The 18,648-nt window shown below is 37.6% G+C and overlaps 1 protein-coding gene across 2 annotated transcripts in view; it reads right to left on the bottom strand.

The window, feature by feature from the left end:
* kiaa0825 (KIAA0825 ortholog) overlaps positions 1-18,648 on the bottom strand; it is a 197,834-nt gene that overhangs the window by 103,532 nt on the left and 75,654 nt on the right. For both annotated transcript variants that reach the window (XM_067438213.1, XM_067438211.1), the window contains exons 14-18: positions 16,589-16,807; positions 16,051-16,459; positions 9,891-10,047; positions 9,030-9,197; positions 7,661-7,755 (exon numbers count right to left, since the gene is read on the bottom strand). In XM_067438213.1, the coding sequence (XP_067294314.1) occupies positions 7,661-7,755; positions 9,030-9,197; positions 9,891-10,047; positions 16,051-16,459; positions 16,589-16,807 (1,048 nt within the window). The remainder of the gene's footprint in view (positions 1-7,660; positions 7,756-9,029; positions 9,198-9,890; positions 10,048-16,050; positions 16,460-16,588; positions 16,808-18,648) is intronic.

The following is an 18,648-nucleotide window of genomic DNA, read 5'->3' as shown; positions in this document are numbered from 1 at the left end:
ACTTGAAGCATGACATTTTCTAAAGCAGGGCATTGGAGAATGAATGAATGAATGAATGAATGAATGAATGAATGAATGAATGAATGAATGAATGAATGAATGAATGAACGAACGAATGAACGAATGAACGAACGAACGAACGAACGAACGAACGAACTAATTGGAAAAATTTGGATTGTGAACATAATGGCATTCAATCTAAAGTTTATTATTAATCCGAGACTCAAACTGATCATTACAAGAGGTGCGAGACAGGAAGGAAGGAAATAATTAATGGATGGAAGGGATTTTTAGAGGAAAGGAATGAGCTGGGCCGGGTGGAAATGGTGGCCTAGCTGCTTGACAGTTGACTCTGTTGGATGTGACTTTCACAGTCTGCTGGCAGTTTGTGTGGAAGCCATCACATCTGTGACTCGGAGTTTGATTAATGAGCCTTTCAGCTCTTCTCTGCCATGTGAGGTGGGGCCACGGCCTTCTCCCAGGCTTCAGTGATTCACCCACCAACACACACACACACACACACGAGCACACACACGCATACATGAGCACACACACATGCAAAGTAAAAACCAGGAGCTCTACGCCTGCCTCATGCTAAACAAAACCTCATTGTGTCTGCTAATTTTCAGCACTAGCCACCAAAACAAAGGCAAGATGACAGAGCGACACAAAAAAGCTTTCTCCACAGTCAGTCCTACATAGAACATGATAGAGGGGACTTGTTTCTGAAACTTAAAGGGCCCCTAGCAGAAAAAAAATAAATAATAAAAAGTCACTAAAATTATGGTCTGACATGGAAGTGTTTGTTTTTTCCAGTAACACAGTGAAAATGTCCTTTTCCTCAGCCATGACAGATTCCCTCACCCAAAAAAGCAACAACAACAAACTCATAACACAAAGGTGGCGATAGCAATTACTTCCCTGCACATTGTGGTGCTGCCTCTAGCCGAGTCGCTGCACGTCTGTGGAAAAAGCCCTTGCATTCTGACACATTTGTTTGTATTTTATACCCTGGGAAAGAAAACTAACCATATGGCCATCATTGGGAACAGATGGCATTTGCCCAATTTGAACGGCAGTGCCTATCACTGCAATTTAAAGTACTCCACTCCCCGCATCAGCTGCCATCTTTCTCAACAGATACTTCACTATTGTTCCGGATAATAGAGGAATGACAGTGCAAGGCTGTAAAAGTTGACCTAGCCAATGAAATACCTAGTCAAAATTCATGTTTTTCAACGCAACAAGCAATTACACAGAAGAGAATGGAGAAGACATATTTTTTGCATCGTTTTTGACTGCGATTCCAAATAGTTTTAGCTTTGACCAAGAGCATTACATTTGTTCAGAAGGTGATTGTCAGGTGTGTCCCGTTGTGTTTAACACTGAAAGCCACATCTGGTGATCTTTACAGACCCATCCATCAGCAAGTCTTACAAAGGTAAAACTAGAAGCGTGTCTAAGGCACATTATATTGAAGGAATACGAAAATGTTTAACCGTAGAGCTCACTTATGAAAGATGACTTATAAGTGAGCTCTACGGTCAACTTATACACAAACTTTTGCTGTGGCTCGGGTGAAATAAAATGCACTATTGTTTGTGGAGTCAGTAAAATATACTTTATTCTTTACATAAACTTTATTTAGCATTATATTTATTAAATGTAACAGTAAATACTATGTTTATATAAATCCTGTTCTTTTGAACATCCGACTAATCAAATAATCTATCATAGTTTATTGAAACATTATATATATATACATCATTTGTGAGCTCCAAACATGCAAACACTTTTTGCAAATAATATATAAAAATATACATATATAAAATGTATCATTAATGTATCATTAAGGTTTTTTTTTTTTTTATTGGCCAAAAAAAAAAAAAAAAAAAAAAAGTTTACAACAAAAATGTGATCATGTTGATAATTTAGTTCACCCAAAAATGAAAATTTGATTACAGAATGCTCCATGGACGGAAGCAACCTATTAATCAAATAGGAGTATCCTACATGTGCAACACAGCGTAAGTATTATAAAATGTAAAGTTTATACAACCGAGAATGCAAATCTGAATGTGAATGCTGGCACAGATCATTGAGCCTACGTTATTGTAAAGCTTCCCATCACCAAGCCTCGCAACTTTAGCAAAAAGTTTGTGTGGGTCATGTCTAGAAGTTTGCTGTAGCTGTCTCTCTGGGTGTCAGGTGCTAGTCTGAGGAAGAACAGGAACATTAATCAGCCGCTTTCTGCTGAAAAGCTCCATTTGAGAATGATTTATGACACTGCTGGCACAGACAGCCAAATGACAGGTGACAATAAAGGACACCCGCACCTGTGTAAATCTTCTCCCTCTCTCACACACTCTGAGAGAGAGAACGAGGGGACGACGAGGGTTGAGACCACATTATGGCGCACGGCTCATTCATGTGTAGCCAAATGAACATACTCCTCACACAACCATTTTTTTGTAACCAAAATATGTACTAATGGATGAAATGGATAGTTCACCCAAAATATCTGTAAATACAATGTCAGACCAAACATGTGGGATATTATTATTATTATTATTATTATTATTATTATTATTATTATTATTATTATTATTATTATTATTATTATTATTATTATTATTATTATATTTTTAGTAGAAAGCACCAACACAAATATTATATATTTTGTATGTATATATATATATATATATATATATATATATATATATATATATATATATATATATATATATATATATATATATATATATATATATATATATATATATATATATATATATATATATATATATATAAACAAATATATAAATATAAAATAATAATAACACATTTGCACAACATGCCACGTTATATGATAGATTTAACAGACCGAAGTCATCAATCATGTTTGATTCAAGAGCCACTGTGGGGGTAAATAATTATTTTATTTTATTTAAAATCAAAACATTAATATTCTGAAATATTATTGCAATTTAAAATAGCTATTTGAACATATTTTAAAACGTATTGTATTTCTGTGATGGCAAAGCTGATTTTTCAACATCATTACTCCGGTGTCACATGATCAAACAGAAATCAATCTAATAAGCAGATTTGATGCTCAATAAACATTTCTTATTTAGTTAAAAACAGTTGTGCTACTTAATCATGTTGTGAAAACCGTGATGCATTTTTGCAGGACCTTTTGATAAAACGAAAGTTTACTAGAACATTAATGTAAAATAATAATAATAATAATAATAATAATAATAATAATAATAATAATAATAATAATAATAATAATAATAATAATAATAATAATAATTAATAATAATAAAATACTCATAATATTCCTCTCATAACATGACATAGTTAAAAAAAAGAAAATACTCAAAAGAGAGAAGTTGGAGAGATTATTAGTTCAGATGAAAACAGCTCAGAGCTTTCACCCTATTCAATAGACAGCAATATCAAATAGTTCCTGCATATAGAAGACCTACATAGATTCTCAGTCTCCAGAGAGGATCTCTAGTGTCTAACATTTACTACATGACCTATTACTGCTTTTTTCCATACATTAGACCTTGTGTCACAACTATTTTCTCTCTGCCTCGTTCTAGTTTCTTTCTTTCTTTCTTTCTCGCTTCATATGCCCTCATAATCTTTACTTAAAATAATGTCCCCTCCTCTTGCAGCTGCATCGTGTTTTCGTGGCGCGAGAGCAGAACCCCATAAAAAAAAAATATTTTATTTAGAGGAACATTCGGATATGTCACAATAGAGAAGAAAAGACTATGGCAACTTCCATTTTATGCCGACCTTTATAGTTTTTATATGAAGCAAATTCTCAAAACATTACCAGTCAAGTGGGCTTAGAAACATGAGGTGACATGTCAACCACAACTGGAATTTAACGACTGATAATGAAGTTAATGGTTTATGGACCCCCATCTAAAATAGACTGTATGAATCTCTAAGTTTCCAAAGCACATTTTAGCTTCACTTTCTGTCCTTCACCTTACTTTCTTTCATCCCACTTCTGAACTTCTGCTCGGCCATGAGGGCAGGTGCTCCATCATTGAGGTACTGAACAGAGAAAGATGCTCTCAGAGGTTCCACCCCACTGTGGAGGAAACACTAACATCTGGACGCTCTCCAAATTGGACTGGGCAGGTGATTTGCCAGGTACGCAGAAATAGGTTCATGTTCTACTGACCTGCTGTACTACCACGTGGAAACTACAGAATCTAGACTGTGTGGTAGGGCACTGGCACGGATTTCTCAGATTTGACACAATTCCCAACCAAAAGAATGTTTTGGTCTAATTCAAGTGCCACTTTTCTTTAATTAATTTAAAAGATGTTATTATTATTATACATTTTATTTATATGTGTTTCACATGAAACTCAAGGGCACCTTACAATAATCATTGTTACAGCCTTTAAAAGCCTGTTTATCCACTTTCTTCATAAGTTGAAAACGGATGGTGGTCTGGTGGAAGCTAGATATTTTACGTTATAAAGTTTTAAATCGGAATATTTTTCTCATACAAATGCATCGGTTCACCTCAGACAGTCTTTATTAACTCCTCGGAGCTGTGTGGATTACTTTTATAATGGATGGATGCACTTTTTTGGGATGCACTTTTTTATTTTTAAATTGTCATTATAATGCTTGTACTAGCCAGGAAATATTTTTATTTTATTTATACATTTATAATAACTCAACAAGTTCCATAAATAAAGAGTTGCATGAGTTAAGGCTCCGGACCCCATAGAAGTTGTGCAAGTTCAAGGGAGAACAAGAGGGAGTACAGAAGATGATCTTAAAGTACGATTAGGAGTGTAAATAAAAACATGAAGAAGGTCAGATAAGTATGAAGGGGCAAGAATATTGAGTGCTTTGTAAGAAGAAGGATTTTAAAATCAATACTATGTTTAAATGGGAGACAATGCAAGTGTTGTAATAGGACTAATGTGTTCAATTAGAGGAGTTCTGTAAATATGTTGAGTAGCTGAATTCTGTACACTGTAAAAAAATATATTGTTGGTTTAACTTAAAAAAGTAAGTAACCTGGTCTGAGTTTATTGGGGAAAAAAAAACATTTGAGTTGATACAATGAAGGAAATTAGTTTAATATAATAGAAACTCAAAATATTATTGTATCTGAATCACATAAGACATTTGATAAATCATGAAAAATAACACAATGTGGCATGTTTCTCTGCATCATCACAAATCAAACTCACACAATTACCTAATATGCTTAAAAATATATATTTTAATAATATTTGAATAAAGTTTGTAGATTCTCAAAAATGTTCATTGTATTGACTCAAATTTGATTTGACAAAATTTTAAGGCAACCAGGTAACTTATTTTTGTAAATAATTTATTTACAGTGTACTAGCTGGAGTTTGCAGTGAAGCTTTGAAGACAGACTATACTTTTTTTTTTTTTTTTTTTACAATAATCAGTATGGAAAGTGACTATAAAGGTTTGATTGGTAACAGCTTCAGATAAACCTATTTGAACATTTTTTGCAAAATTATTACATGATTAAATTGTTACTTTAGTATAATTACTGCCTTTTTGCATTCACTATGCTATTGTAGTTTTTACAACCTCATTGAATTTGGAAAAAGTACTAGTAAAATACATTGTGGGTAACACTTTAATTCACTGTGTCCTTGTTACACTTTACTTCTTATAGTAATAATAGTAAATTATGCATATTTACATAACTAGACCAAATCCTATTCCTAACCCTATAGCAAGCACATGTTAAATAATATTACTCAGTAATTAAATGTATAATTACACTGTAAAAAGGCCACCTTAAAATAAAGTGTAACCAAAACGTGTCACACTATCAGAACTTGTGAACCATTTAAGTAAACATTTGATTGATTGATTGATTGATTCATTGGTTGATTGACTGATAGATTGATTGATTGACTGATTGATTGATTGATTGATTGATTGATTGACTGATTGACTGATAGATTGATTGATTTATTGAATGATTGATTGATTGATTGATTGATTGATTGATTGATTGACTGATAGATTGATTGATTGATTGATTGATTGATTGATTGATTGATTGATTGATTGATTGATTGATTGATTGATTGATTGATTGATTGGCCTCAAGCTCCAAAACAATGACAAAATTCACATTTAGATGATACAAGTGAACTGAAAACTGAAAAATGTTCTCTCACTTCCGCCAATATGGATCAGTGATTTCATGCCATCAGCTTCAGATTCTCATCCTATTTTCTGCCCAATCAAATGCTCTCTAGAATTTGAGGTGTCCCATCTCTACATTACAAATAGACGCTAAAGCTGTGGCTGAAATCGGTAACTTGTTCACATGCACTATTAATAGGGAACAATTCAGACATTTCCATTGTGGTAAATCAATGTCACACAAACCACTGCACACATACACACACAAATACATACACACACACACACACACACACACACACACGCGGTGCAGACCACAAAACATATTGGACCCATTTTAATTTTTGACACAGAATGCTATATTTTAAAGAGCTATGGTGGAGATTAGGAGGAGAATCGGTTAGACAGACTCGCAGTGTTTTTCATTAGAATCACTGACAAGTGGAAGAGATAACACCAGTGCCATGCATGCAACCAAAATACATTTCAAAATAATATAACTACAAAAACGAACCTTTTAAAACTATACATCCTCAGCATGATTATGATCACTGTTTTGCTTTAGTAACAGTTGCATATTAAATCTAAAGGGGGAATTAGACTGTGACTGTCATACGGTGTCAAATGCGGCTTTGCCGATTCTCAATGGCTCTGGCTGAGCTGTGATATAATCTAAATGTTATTGGCTATATTAAAAAAGGGGAGGAGCTGCTCAATATGCCCTGCCCTATCTTACAATTTTAGTAGTAATTACACCACCATATTGAAAAACACTGCACATTTGAGTGGGCCTTTAAAGAAATATTGACCAGAAATAGGACCTAATATCTTGTACTGTATATTCTTTTGTCAAGCTGTCAAACTAACACTGAACTTACTGATCATTTGGAACTAATTTATCAAACCTTGGCTCTGGTTTGAGATTTTAAACTGGCATACTGGTATCACACATAAACCTCAAAATGATCTTCTGACACAGACTGACAAGTCAGATTGTGATTTTCACTCAGCTAAAAAAAAAAACAACAACAAAAAAAAAAACACGCAGACACTTCATTTTCACTGTTCAGTGAGCTCAGATATGCTTTTTTTCCCTTCTCAAAACTAAGATGGAGCTGAGCTGCTTTAGCAAACTCTCAGTGGAAAAGCACTTTCTTTCCCAAACTTTGAGGGCTGCATGCTGGGAGTTAAAATCTTGAAGGAAACCTGAGAACTCGTATAGAGATGGCAACATCTTTACGTAAAAAGCATAGGTCAGGTGAGGTATGTGCAGAGGAACCATAACGCTTTCAGAAGCCGACACACACACAGACAAGCGCGCACATTCAAACGGTCACAGGATCCCTCTATCCTCTCCACATAATATTCACATTCATTACGGCAGTACACGGTGGGACATGACAGGCAGCACTTCAACAGTGTGTAAGCGAAAGGAGGGGGCGATCGAGCGAACGAGAGCGGCAGACATTACCTGTTAGCGAGCAGCGTCGTGAAGGTCACCTGACTCGTGCTCTGATAGGCTGGCAGCAGTTGGGCCCAATCCCACTCCCTCTCACCCATAGCAGCCTGTTGATAAATGAGCAGCGAGTATTGTTCGTTATTAATCAGAGTTAATATGATCAGTAAATTACTGCTCCAGCTGGGCTGGACTAACCAAAGAGGAGGGGGTCCCGAACAAGGCCGCCCCAACACAATCTATCTATCATGTCTGCACAAGAAGGTTTTTATTCCAATAAGACAGCAATTAATTTATAAATCCATTTGGGGAGGGATGTACCATCATTTATAAAAAGATAAATCAATTTTGCGAGAGGAGTCGTTATTCTTCTCGCCGTTGTTCGTGGCAAGCAGCCCAAGGTTTCCCTCACCCACGAGTGGACCGTCCCTTTGTTAGAGAGCCAAATGAAATCTGATTGCTTTGATAGCCAGAACGTCACTCTTAACTTGAAGCAGAGTATTTTTTTTATTTATTTATTTTTATTATTGACAAAAGGACAGGAGCGTGCCAGCCCCTCCTATTCTCCGACCGGCTGATTGATGGATCAGCATTTGTTTTTTCTGCCTCCATTTGATTTGACAAACAGCGCAGCCACCTGAAGGCGAGGAGGCTTTTTAATCATCCCCTTAATAAGGTGTTTTATGCAAAGCAATGCGAGCGCGAGCGATAAGGAGAAAACAAAAGGGATTAAGAGTGCCGCAGCTATTGCCGAACGACGGGAAAAGAACTCGCATTTTAACCGACGCAAAACTCTGAGCCAAATAAGATAATGAAAAGAAAAGTTCCCCTTAAAAAAAGAAGGTTGCAGACTTTCCGGCTTCAAAGACGTTCCAAAAAGTCTCATGACGTGAGCAGAGAAAACTTTATCTTACCTTTAAGAGAAAGCCAAAAGAGGACCATGGCTCTTGTAATTAAACCTTCAACCTACACCGTCTTCAACACGCGAGGGATGCTTTTTTTTCCCACCCCTTGTTCAAAGCCACATCACACTTGAAGAGTTCACCTTTCAAGTGTTTTCAAATTCCCTGCTCTTTTGGTTAACCTTTTTTAATGTTTTGCTTTGTGTCTTCCCTTCACACTAAAATATAGCTTAGGGACAGAGCGACCTATGGAGAATTGTCGAGTTCATCCGAGAGAAGCAGTTTAAAGTCTCTCATTCTCTCTCTTATATTCACCTTGCCTGGTGGCCTTGACGGAAAGTTACACTCGCTCGAGCGTGAAAGACTAGAAGAAGAGAAGTAGTTCACGGCATTAATGAACCGCTGTAAATAAAACTTATGTGAACAACAAGTGTTCGCAAGCACCTTGAAGGCTGAGAGAGGAAAAGTAACAAAGGACCAACCTGATCGAACTTGTTAGGGCCGGTGGAATTGAATGTGGTGAAGGGGTTGAAGTGGGATGTGCGGCAGTTTAGGTCGCTCGCTTCAGAGGAGAACACGACAGGTCCCAAAGGGGAGTCCGGAAGCAAATTTGTCTTTGAGAGAGGCGATAGGACGGACCTCAGTAAACCCTACAAAAGAGAATGAAGAAACATAATGGAAATACACTCCAGTCCAGACTATAGACATGAACAGGAACCTGGACACGTCGTATTATTAGACTGCATTAAGCAAAACTAAAACACTATTAAAGTGGTCAAATTAACAGTGAGTCTCTGCAGAATTCTTAAACACATCATCAGACAAATTAGTACATTTCAACAATTATTACACACCCAATTTTGGACATAATGGACATTTCCTTTCCCTCTATTCCCCAAGTAATTGGCCGACAATGGTAGAAATTAATCAGTCTATCTAGGAATAGGATTTGAAAACAGGACATTGGAAGAGGACAAAGATATGTATAGATATGACACAAAGAATCGTCCTCAAGATTAGACTTAAGTGAAAGTTGTACTAATTTCCCAAGATGTGTTCTTATTGTTAAGTAGAGCAAGTGGCATAGAGCTGTAGTTTAAGTGTGGAGAAAGACTTTGACTAATTCATGAATCGTTTCCTTTAATTTCTGTTATTTCTGTTGTTTAAGTTGTTATTTCCCAATAGTTTTTTTCAATCAGGTCAAGGCTGTAAGGAGAGGCCTTGCAGCAGCATCTGGATGCAGTTGTGTCTCTGTGCGGCAGCTCTGCACAGGCTTCAGGTCACACTGTCTGCCTCAGGCTAACAGCCACCTAATTGCTTGGTGAAAAACAGCAATTCGCTACCTCATTGAGCTGGATGCTGTGATGGATTTGCCGGAGGTGCTGGCTGCCACCTGCTCTGTGGCACAGCTCCAGCAGCAACTGCCTTATTTTATGCTCAGTCAGTTCCGCGGGCCCACCTCTATCCTGCGCCGGGCCGCTCTCCACACGCTCCAACACACTGATGGAGGAACACATAAAGGAGAGAGAGGGGGGTTAACATGAAATAAATGCAAAATGGTTATTATATTACTCAATTTAAAGGCAGTTTTACACTGTAACTGCAAGATACAAGTTCATTTTAAATGGGAGATATTAATTAATATCGTTTTTAAAATCATTTTTGAAACTACATTTATTCCTTTTGGCAGACACTTTTATCCAAAGTGAGTTACATTACATTTACCAGTTCTTGCTATCCATGAGAATCGAACCCATGACCTTGCCATTGCTAGTGAAGTCCCTTAATGTTTTAGCTACTACTACTACTACTACTACTACTACTACTACTACTACTACTACTACTACTACTACTTAAAGGGGTGGTTCCGTGTTTTTTTTCTAGGCTTGGTTGTGTTTATGGGCGCAGTATAACATGTCTTAATATTTCTTTTCTTTTTTAAACTGTATTGTTCTTATATTTGACCTTTAATCCACACCACTGTCTCCATGTTCATGCTTCTATGAAGCCCATCCCTCCAAAAAACGCAATGGTCTTAGATTGGTTAGATGGCCATGTGGTTTCATGTATTTTTATTGGCTGAAGTGCCAAGCACATGTAGTCCGGAAACGCCACGGCCCTTACCATTACGGGCAGAAGTCACATCTGCGGTGATTAGCAAGGGTTTCTGATGTCACTAACCCGGGAAGAAGCTCGTTGTAGTCCAAACCGGCAATTTTTGTAGGCAATAAACTGCCATAAATTTAAAAGACAATATCTCCGTTTGCATTGAACTTTCAGCGCTGTAACTTTGCAGGTACTGTTTATGCCCAAGCAGCAACATTACACACTAACTAAAGTTAAAAAAGTGAAATCACATGCAACCACCTCTTTAATAATATCACTAATACTTACTACCACTTGTTACCACTACCACTAGTCTTGGTCCAATAGTTGTGTTGCCGGTGTGACCGGTGTTCATAATCAACACCCGTTACATCATTTGCCCACCGTGGGACCACCCCCCAACCGTCGTTTCGATTTTTATAGTAATAAAATACTTTTGTTCAGTTAGAGAACAGACAATACAAATAAAAACTGAATGTGTCTGCTTAATAAAGGATGATCCGGACAAGAGTCTCAGCACAGACCAGCATGGTCAAATGGTCAGATTTCATTTATCACGAGCGACGAGCTGACTGAGATGATGATCGCGTAAGATTTGTTTTCAAAGCGAAATGTAAAAGCACCTATTTAAGTGCGTTTGTCATTGTACAGTTTTGTTGAGTTTTTCATTAAGAATAATAGGCTAATGAAACCACAATTCAAGCAAACCGCTCCCGAATTGCCGCTAATTCTACACCGAAACTAAAATGTGCATGGCCGCACAGCGCGCATTTACGGACAAACTATTATTCACGGTGTGTGTGCACTGGCGCGTTTTCAGTTCATTGCTATGGAAGCTTAACTTTTATATGAATTCATTGAAACCACTCAATCTGGCTATCACCAGACCAAGCTCAATTTTAGATTGAACATTGGTCTGGGGAGTCTGCTATGTATTTTCTACTGCACAAGAAGCATGATCAACGGGCATTATTCAAATGACTCTGTATGCAGTTGGATAGTCCTTCAACCAATCAAACCACAAGAGGCGTGATCCAAGGCCATCGACCCATCGTTTCTCTATCTGTCATCATGTTACACTCACCAATAGCACACCAGGTGGATAAGCCAGTCTGTAATTGGTTCCCGCAAAAGTGGAGCAGAAGCAGTAGAAATGAATGTGCAGGTTTCCAAACTGAGTTGCAAGGCGAAAATCAAATTGCCAGCAGATCAGGCTGATTTACCCAGTCTACTACTACTACTACTACTACTACTACTACTACTACTACTACTACTACTACTACTACTACTACTACTAATAATAATAATAATAATAATAATAATAATAATAATAATAATAATAATAATACAGTTGATTAATATTAAAATGTTCATATTAGAAATAGATTATAATAATACATAATTTTATGGTTTATATCATAACTAAAACTCTAATGCTGGGTAAAATAAAGATGCCAGGTTATCCAGGTCTAAAAATATCTTTCAAAATGTATAGCAAAATTTAAATAAATATATAAATGTATTGATTTTATTTCTTCACAAATCTTTAGAAAAAAAAGATATTTCATTCAAAACAATCAAATGACATACTATAGCTTTTGTGATGTGATCAAAAATCCAAATAAGAGCAGCCGTTGCCAATATTAGATAGCACTAAGCTGAAGTGGGCATTTTTGTACGTTCCACACAAAGATTTGCACATGTTCAGTGCAAAATGCCAAGAGCTCCATGATTCCAGTAGTGGTAAAATTTGCTACCAATTTTCATGAAGTTCCTTAAGACAAAAATGAAAAACGTAAAAAAAAAGTATACTTGAAAATAGAGCGATGGGAAAGATAGCTCAAGAGTCAGAGACACAGTGCTGCTTACTGTAACTTCAAGGTCCCCTCAACGCACCCATTCTCGTGCCCTTCCTCTCTATCCAACATGCCTCATCACCCTTGCCACACTTCCCACCCGATACACCCCCTGTCATTGTTTCCCCTCATTCCTTCTTCCTTCCTTTTTTTTATTTTTCAATCACAAAGTGACAAGGAAAGTGTCGCCTGTCAGGCAGGCCTTTAGCTTCAATGACACAGAGAAAAGCGGCGAGGCCGTGGGCAGCCCAGCCGGTGAGCGGGGTGTCAGCACCTGTGCCTGTATCCTTCCCTGTCCATCAGTGTGCAGGTGAAGCAAATGATTGGATCCAGTCAGCGGCTTGATTAATGAGAGGCCCATCGGATCCGGGACAAGCTATCAATCACGTCATTAGGACCAATGTGCCCCGAAAGAAGCAGAACACCCCCTCCGCCCACGGAATCCACTGCATTCATCTTCATCTGTGCATGCATGCCGTCAAAGCCTGCCAGGGTCACCGTGATGGAGAACAATCATCTTCTCCTCTACAAATTACTTTGCAAAGACAAGAGATGAGGGAGGTGTGTGTGTGTGTATGTATGCGTTTGTGTGTGTGTTGACAAGCTGGGGTGTGGGTGTTTTTCAGAAAACCCGCTTTCCGCCGACACACTGTACGCTGATTGTTTACACCGGAGGCAGTGCCTGAAAGTGAAGGTTATTTTAATGAATAGTAATGGTTCCACTGACTGTCTAAGACAGGCGATACATAATCACTCTTCCTTTTTGCTATCGCCTTCTTTTTTTTTTGCCCTCACTCTATTTTTTTTGTTTTGTTTTTCCTGTCATTGGGACCAGCGTTTCTCGGAACACTATAAGTTTTATATATTTATTTATTTTCTAGCTCTGTTATGATGCTAAATCATTTTCAATAAGGCTAATTAACTCTGAGCTTTTGTTCTGGACATGACATGGAAAATACGGTAAAACATTTTTTTTTTTTTGCCGACAGATAAAAATAGCATGAAGTATTGCCCACTTTTCAAAAGTGCTAAAAAATCAATAGTCTGTAAAAAATTTTTAGTACAGTATCATTATTTAAGGCATGTTTTCATTCTTGGGTCTGAAGAAAAGTTAAGATAAAAAAAGTTTAAAAGTTGTAAAAAAAGAAAAAGATGTATCTGCCATAAGATAATGATTTAAAGTACACACTCATCTTTATCATTAAGGCTCAATAATTCGAAAAAACAAAACGCTAAGAGGTGCATCACAATTTGCGAACTTATGCACTATTCTATGTCGTTTTGTAGCATTAGGGTATGAGTAGTGTATTGGTCTAGAGATCATCTTAAAGGGATAGTTCAAAAATGTATCCCATGATTCACTCACCCTCAAGCCACCCTAGGTGTATTTAACATTCTTCTTTCAGACAAAAACAATCTGAGTTATACAAAAAAATGTCCTGGCTAATCCAAGCATTATAATGCCAGTGAATGGCAGATCAAAATTTGAAGAACAAAAAAGTGCATCCATCCATTATAAAAGTAATTCTTTGTAAGCTGAATACGGAAGGTGGTCCACCGGAAGCTAGATATTTTACTTTTTTAATGTGTTAAATATGGATATTGTTCTTTCAAAAACCCATTGATTCACTTCAGAAGGCCTTTATTAACCGTCTGGAGCCGTGTTGATTACTTGTTTAATTGATGGATGCACTTTTTTGGTCTTCAAATTATGGGATCATTTTCTTTTTTGGGTGAACTATCGCTTTAAAGGCCGCGAGCGCGCCATCACTTCCGCTGGATGAGGTCAAATGTACACGGTATGGCATATATATATATATATATTTTTACCTTTATTTAACCAGGTTAATCAGTTGAGAACAGGTTCTCATTTGCAACCGCGACCTGGCCAAGATAAGGCGCAGAGTACAAGGCGACATTAAATTACACATAACATACCAACATTCAAATACACAATCATAAATATAGAGGACGTTCAAATTTCAAATAAAAAGTTCTAGGCATTGAGCAAATATAAAAACATGCAAATAAATGCAATAACAGCCATTTCATTTAGTACGTGCAAAAATACATACTACTGTTTTTGCAACGAGCATCAACATGTACAGTGGTCTGTCAGTAAATTTGATATTAAACCTTTAAAAGTAGTGATTGAAACAATGGATTCTAATTTAAGAGACTTTTGTAAAATGTTCCAATCATTTGCAGCAGAAAATTTAAAAGAAGAGCGGCCAAAAGAGGTGCGAGATTTTGTGGGGTCAAGAGAGATATATTTACTCGAGCGCAGCTTAAATACAGGCACTGATATGGTTACTAAAGTACTTAGGTAAGATGGTGTTTTAACTAATATGGACTTGTAAATTAACTGATACCAGTGATTTAGGCGCCGGGTGTGTAACGAAGGCCATCCAACAAGTGAGTAAAGAGTACAGTGATTGGGTGTTGTATGGGGCTTTAGTAATAAAGCGAATAGAGCTGTGGTACACACCGTCCAATTTCTTGAGTAAACAATTAGACGTAGTTCTGTAGACAACATAACTAAAGTCAAGCATTGGGATGATAGTCATTTTCACAAGGGCCAGTTTTGCAGAAATAGTAAATGAAGCTTTATTTCGAAATAGAAACCCAATCCTGGACTTGATCTTTGACTGGAGATGGTTTATGCGGGTTTGAAAAGAAAGATAGGGGTCTAGCCAGACCCCTAGATATTTGTATTTCTCCACATATTCAAGCTTTGATCCATTCAAGGTGGTGATGTTTATTGGGCACGAAGATACAGAATGTGATCTCTCACTGGGATACAAGCAGTGGAGGTGATGTCTTGCAGGTATCAAAAGCCATAGTGTTGTATTTGACCTCACCCAGCAGAAGTGATGGCGTGCTATCACCTAGTTGTTAATTATTTCATTTGATTGGTAATACTTTTATAGTGTCTTATTCTTATTATATTTACTGATTCAAAATAAGTAATTTATCAGGCAGTAATCTTTATGAATTTAAGGTCTTGGTCTTGTCTTGGTCTCAAAACACATTGGTCTTCTTGGTCTTGAGTTGGTCTTGGATTACGTGGTCTGGACTACAACACTAGTTCATACTGTAAGTATATAGTGTGTATAAGTACAGAACTTAAAGTACATGATTCAAGGATTGCACTTTCTTCAGTGATTCAAGTCAGATTTCTGCACTCAAATCTGGTGGGTGACATCAACCCCATTTTGAAGTGCACATATCAAAAAGCTTGAAACGAAGAGCTACAGGCTAGGAAAAGACAACATAGAAAACAAAACATAATTATTTTGCCAAAGGATGAAGGGAGAAGTTCATTTCTAAAAATGAACGAACGGCGAGATTGAAGTCTTTTAAAATGGCATCAAAATATCAAATGTCAGCAGCTAGACAATAAAGAGAATATTAGATTAGATAACTGGTTAAACACATTAAATGCTAAAAGCCGGGAAATCATCTTTTATATGATGAATAAGCTTAAAATCGTGGGTTTAACTGGCAGTATATTCCATCAGGCTCATTTTAAAAATCTCACCTTTCACAGCAAAGCTTTCTTGCCTTCTGCAGCTGCATAGAGGTCCATTTAGGTCTCTTCTCTTCCAGGCCCTGGAGCACCTTATGGACCAGAGGTTTGGGAACACCCTTCTGCTGGCCCAGGCTGACCTGCAGACATTCTGATATCAGACTCAGCCTATCCTTGGCCCCTCTCTCCAGGGACAGTCCAGACAGAAGCTCCAGGGTGTCCCCGTTTTCTAGATCCTGACAGAGGGAGACCAATAAGACCCAGAGGAGCAGGCCGGTAGACCTCAGCTGTCTGGCATGCTGGGAAAGCCTCTTCTCAGCCACGGCGAACAGGAAGCGCACGGGCAGTGGAAGGGATGCGATGGTTGACGGAAGGTGGATGAAGATAAAAGAGAGGGCTTGGATAGCTAGATTCATGCTACCTGATTACAAGAACAAAAAAAATTAGAAGAGTTTGTTTGATTGCTTTTTCACTTTAAACCTGAACCATTTACAATATATATTTTCAGTGATTTTAAAATAGAAGGATGGATGGATGAAGCTTTACATACTTTTGTTGGTTTCATTCAGCTTGGGATCTTGTGAAATGTAGTTCCACTCTTTTGGAATTTTGCTTAGGACATTTTCGGGTAGGAGTTGTCGAACGAGGGGTCCAGGCTGGTCTTTATATTCCTGTATCATGCCGATCAGGTGGAACAGGATTTTGGTAGTGGATTCACATACAATGGACCTGATGTATTTAAACAAGGCCGGCTCTTCTTTACTAGAGTCTGGGAGAAAGAGAATAATCTAAGTTATTGAGGTTTAATAATTATATCCAACCATATTTTGTAAATTCATTAGACACTGTCTAAAAACAATCTTATTTTTTTATTTTATTATTATTATTATTATTATTATTATTATTATTATTATTATTATTATTATTATTATATTTGGTCACAGGACATTACCTCAGAGAGGAAGAGGGACATAAGTTATTAAAGGGATCCCATGGTGTTGAGACTTGTATGGCTTAATATAACATAAATGATGTCTCTTACTGAATTATGTGGTAGAAAACCCATGAAAGATCTACGTTATTTAAAAAATCGATTTTATATTTGGACCATGGGCGGCGCCATTTTGTTTGCGTTCTAGGTTGATGACGTAGAGTGGTTGAACTCCTCAATCAGCTGGCATTACCCGTAGCTATTTTTACCACAACGCAACTCGAAAATTGTTTCAGAGTTAAACAAAACAAATGAATTGCTTTGTAATTGTACTTAAAACACACTCAAACATGTGCACACAAACTCACCTACAGACTGCTCTGTCTCAATCGCATGCATCATCACAAAAACATCCTGCCTCTCTTCCTCACGTTAATTTATCCCATCGTCCTACCTAGATATTTCCCTCTGCTGGTCACATTAGGCATTATAGTTAATCTACTATCAACAGTCTATCTAGGGAACAGGATGTGTTGAACAGGATATCAACACAGATTGAGGGTTATGTATGCGCGCACGCAGTGCGTGCGTGTGTGTGTGTGTTCGCGCCGATCTGTTGGGATGTGTGTGTGTGTTCGCGCCGATCTGTTGGGGGGTGTGTGTGTGTGTTTGCGCCGATCTGTTGGGGTGTGTGTGAGTCTGTGTGAGAGAGAGAGTTTGTGTGCACATGTATGTTTGAGTGCGTGAAGTCGGACAGCTGTTTGTAAATCGGCTTTACACTTGCGGTGGAACGTGAGACTGAATGACTGCACTCGAACATGTCCACTATGGTGTCGGACAACACTACAAATGTCCGTCCCTTCAAATAATGCCCTATTTAAGGGTATAGGGTCGATTTCAGATTCAGCCCCTGTCGTGGAGACTGAGCAGACAGAGCCTGTCGTGTGCGCGCCCGCCGATCTGTTTGTGACTTGTGTAGGTGAGTTTGTGTGCACATGTATGTTTGAGTGTGTTTTAAGTATAATTACAAAGGAATTCATTGGTTTTGTTTAACTCTGAAACAATTTTCGAGTTGCGTTGTGGTAAAAATAGCTACGGGTAATGCCAGCTGATTGAGGAGTTCAACCACTCTACGTCATCAACCTAGAACGCAAACAAAATGGCGCCGCCCATGGTCCAAATATAAAATCGATTTTTAAAATAACGTAGATCTTTCATGGGTTTTCTACTACATAATTCAGTAAGAGACATCATTTATGTTATATTAAGCCATACAAGTCTCAACACCAGGGGATCCCTTTAAGGATATCGGTGTTTCTTCATCTATGGACACTTTCTATTTTATTTTATTATTCTTTTTGTATTAAATCTCTAATCTTTTTGTTATATTACTATTTTTGTTTTTCCTCAAGAATCTCTTGGTCTCTATCAGGGTCTCACCCAGAGGGAGTTCCTCACCAAGAGAGTACTTTGCCTAGGATGTGTGCGGCCCCACAAATCACAATCTTCTGCATTTCGAAGGCACTTGGCTTCCCTGGGATATGGACCAAATATTGGTGGAAACTTTTCTTGATGCATCCCAGAACTCCTATCACATCTGTGTTCTCGTGTTCCAGGATCTGCTAATGTCGATTCCCAGGCTTTTGTACTTGGTGAGCTTGTCGGCCCCACTTTATATT

The sequence above is a fragment of the Pseudorasbora parva genome, chromosome 3 (assembly GCF_024679245.1).
Source record: "Pseudorasbora parva isolate DD20220531a chromosome 3, ASM2467924v1, whole genome shotgun sequence".
In the NCBI taxonomy this organism is placed as follows: Eukaryota; Metazoa; Chordata; class Actinopteri; order Cypriniformes; family Gobionidae; genus Pseudorasbora; species Pseudorasbora parva.
Note: the sequence above shows the minus strand (reverse complement) of the source record. Positions and strands in the feature narration are given on the sequence as shown.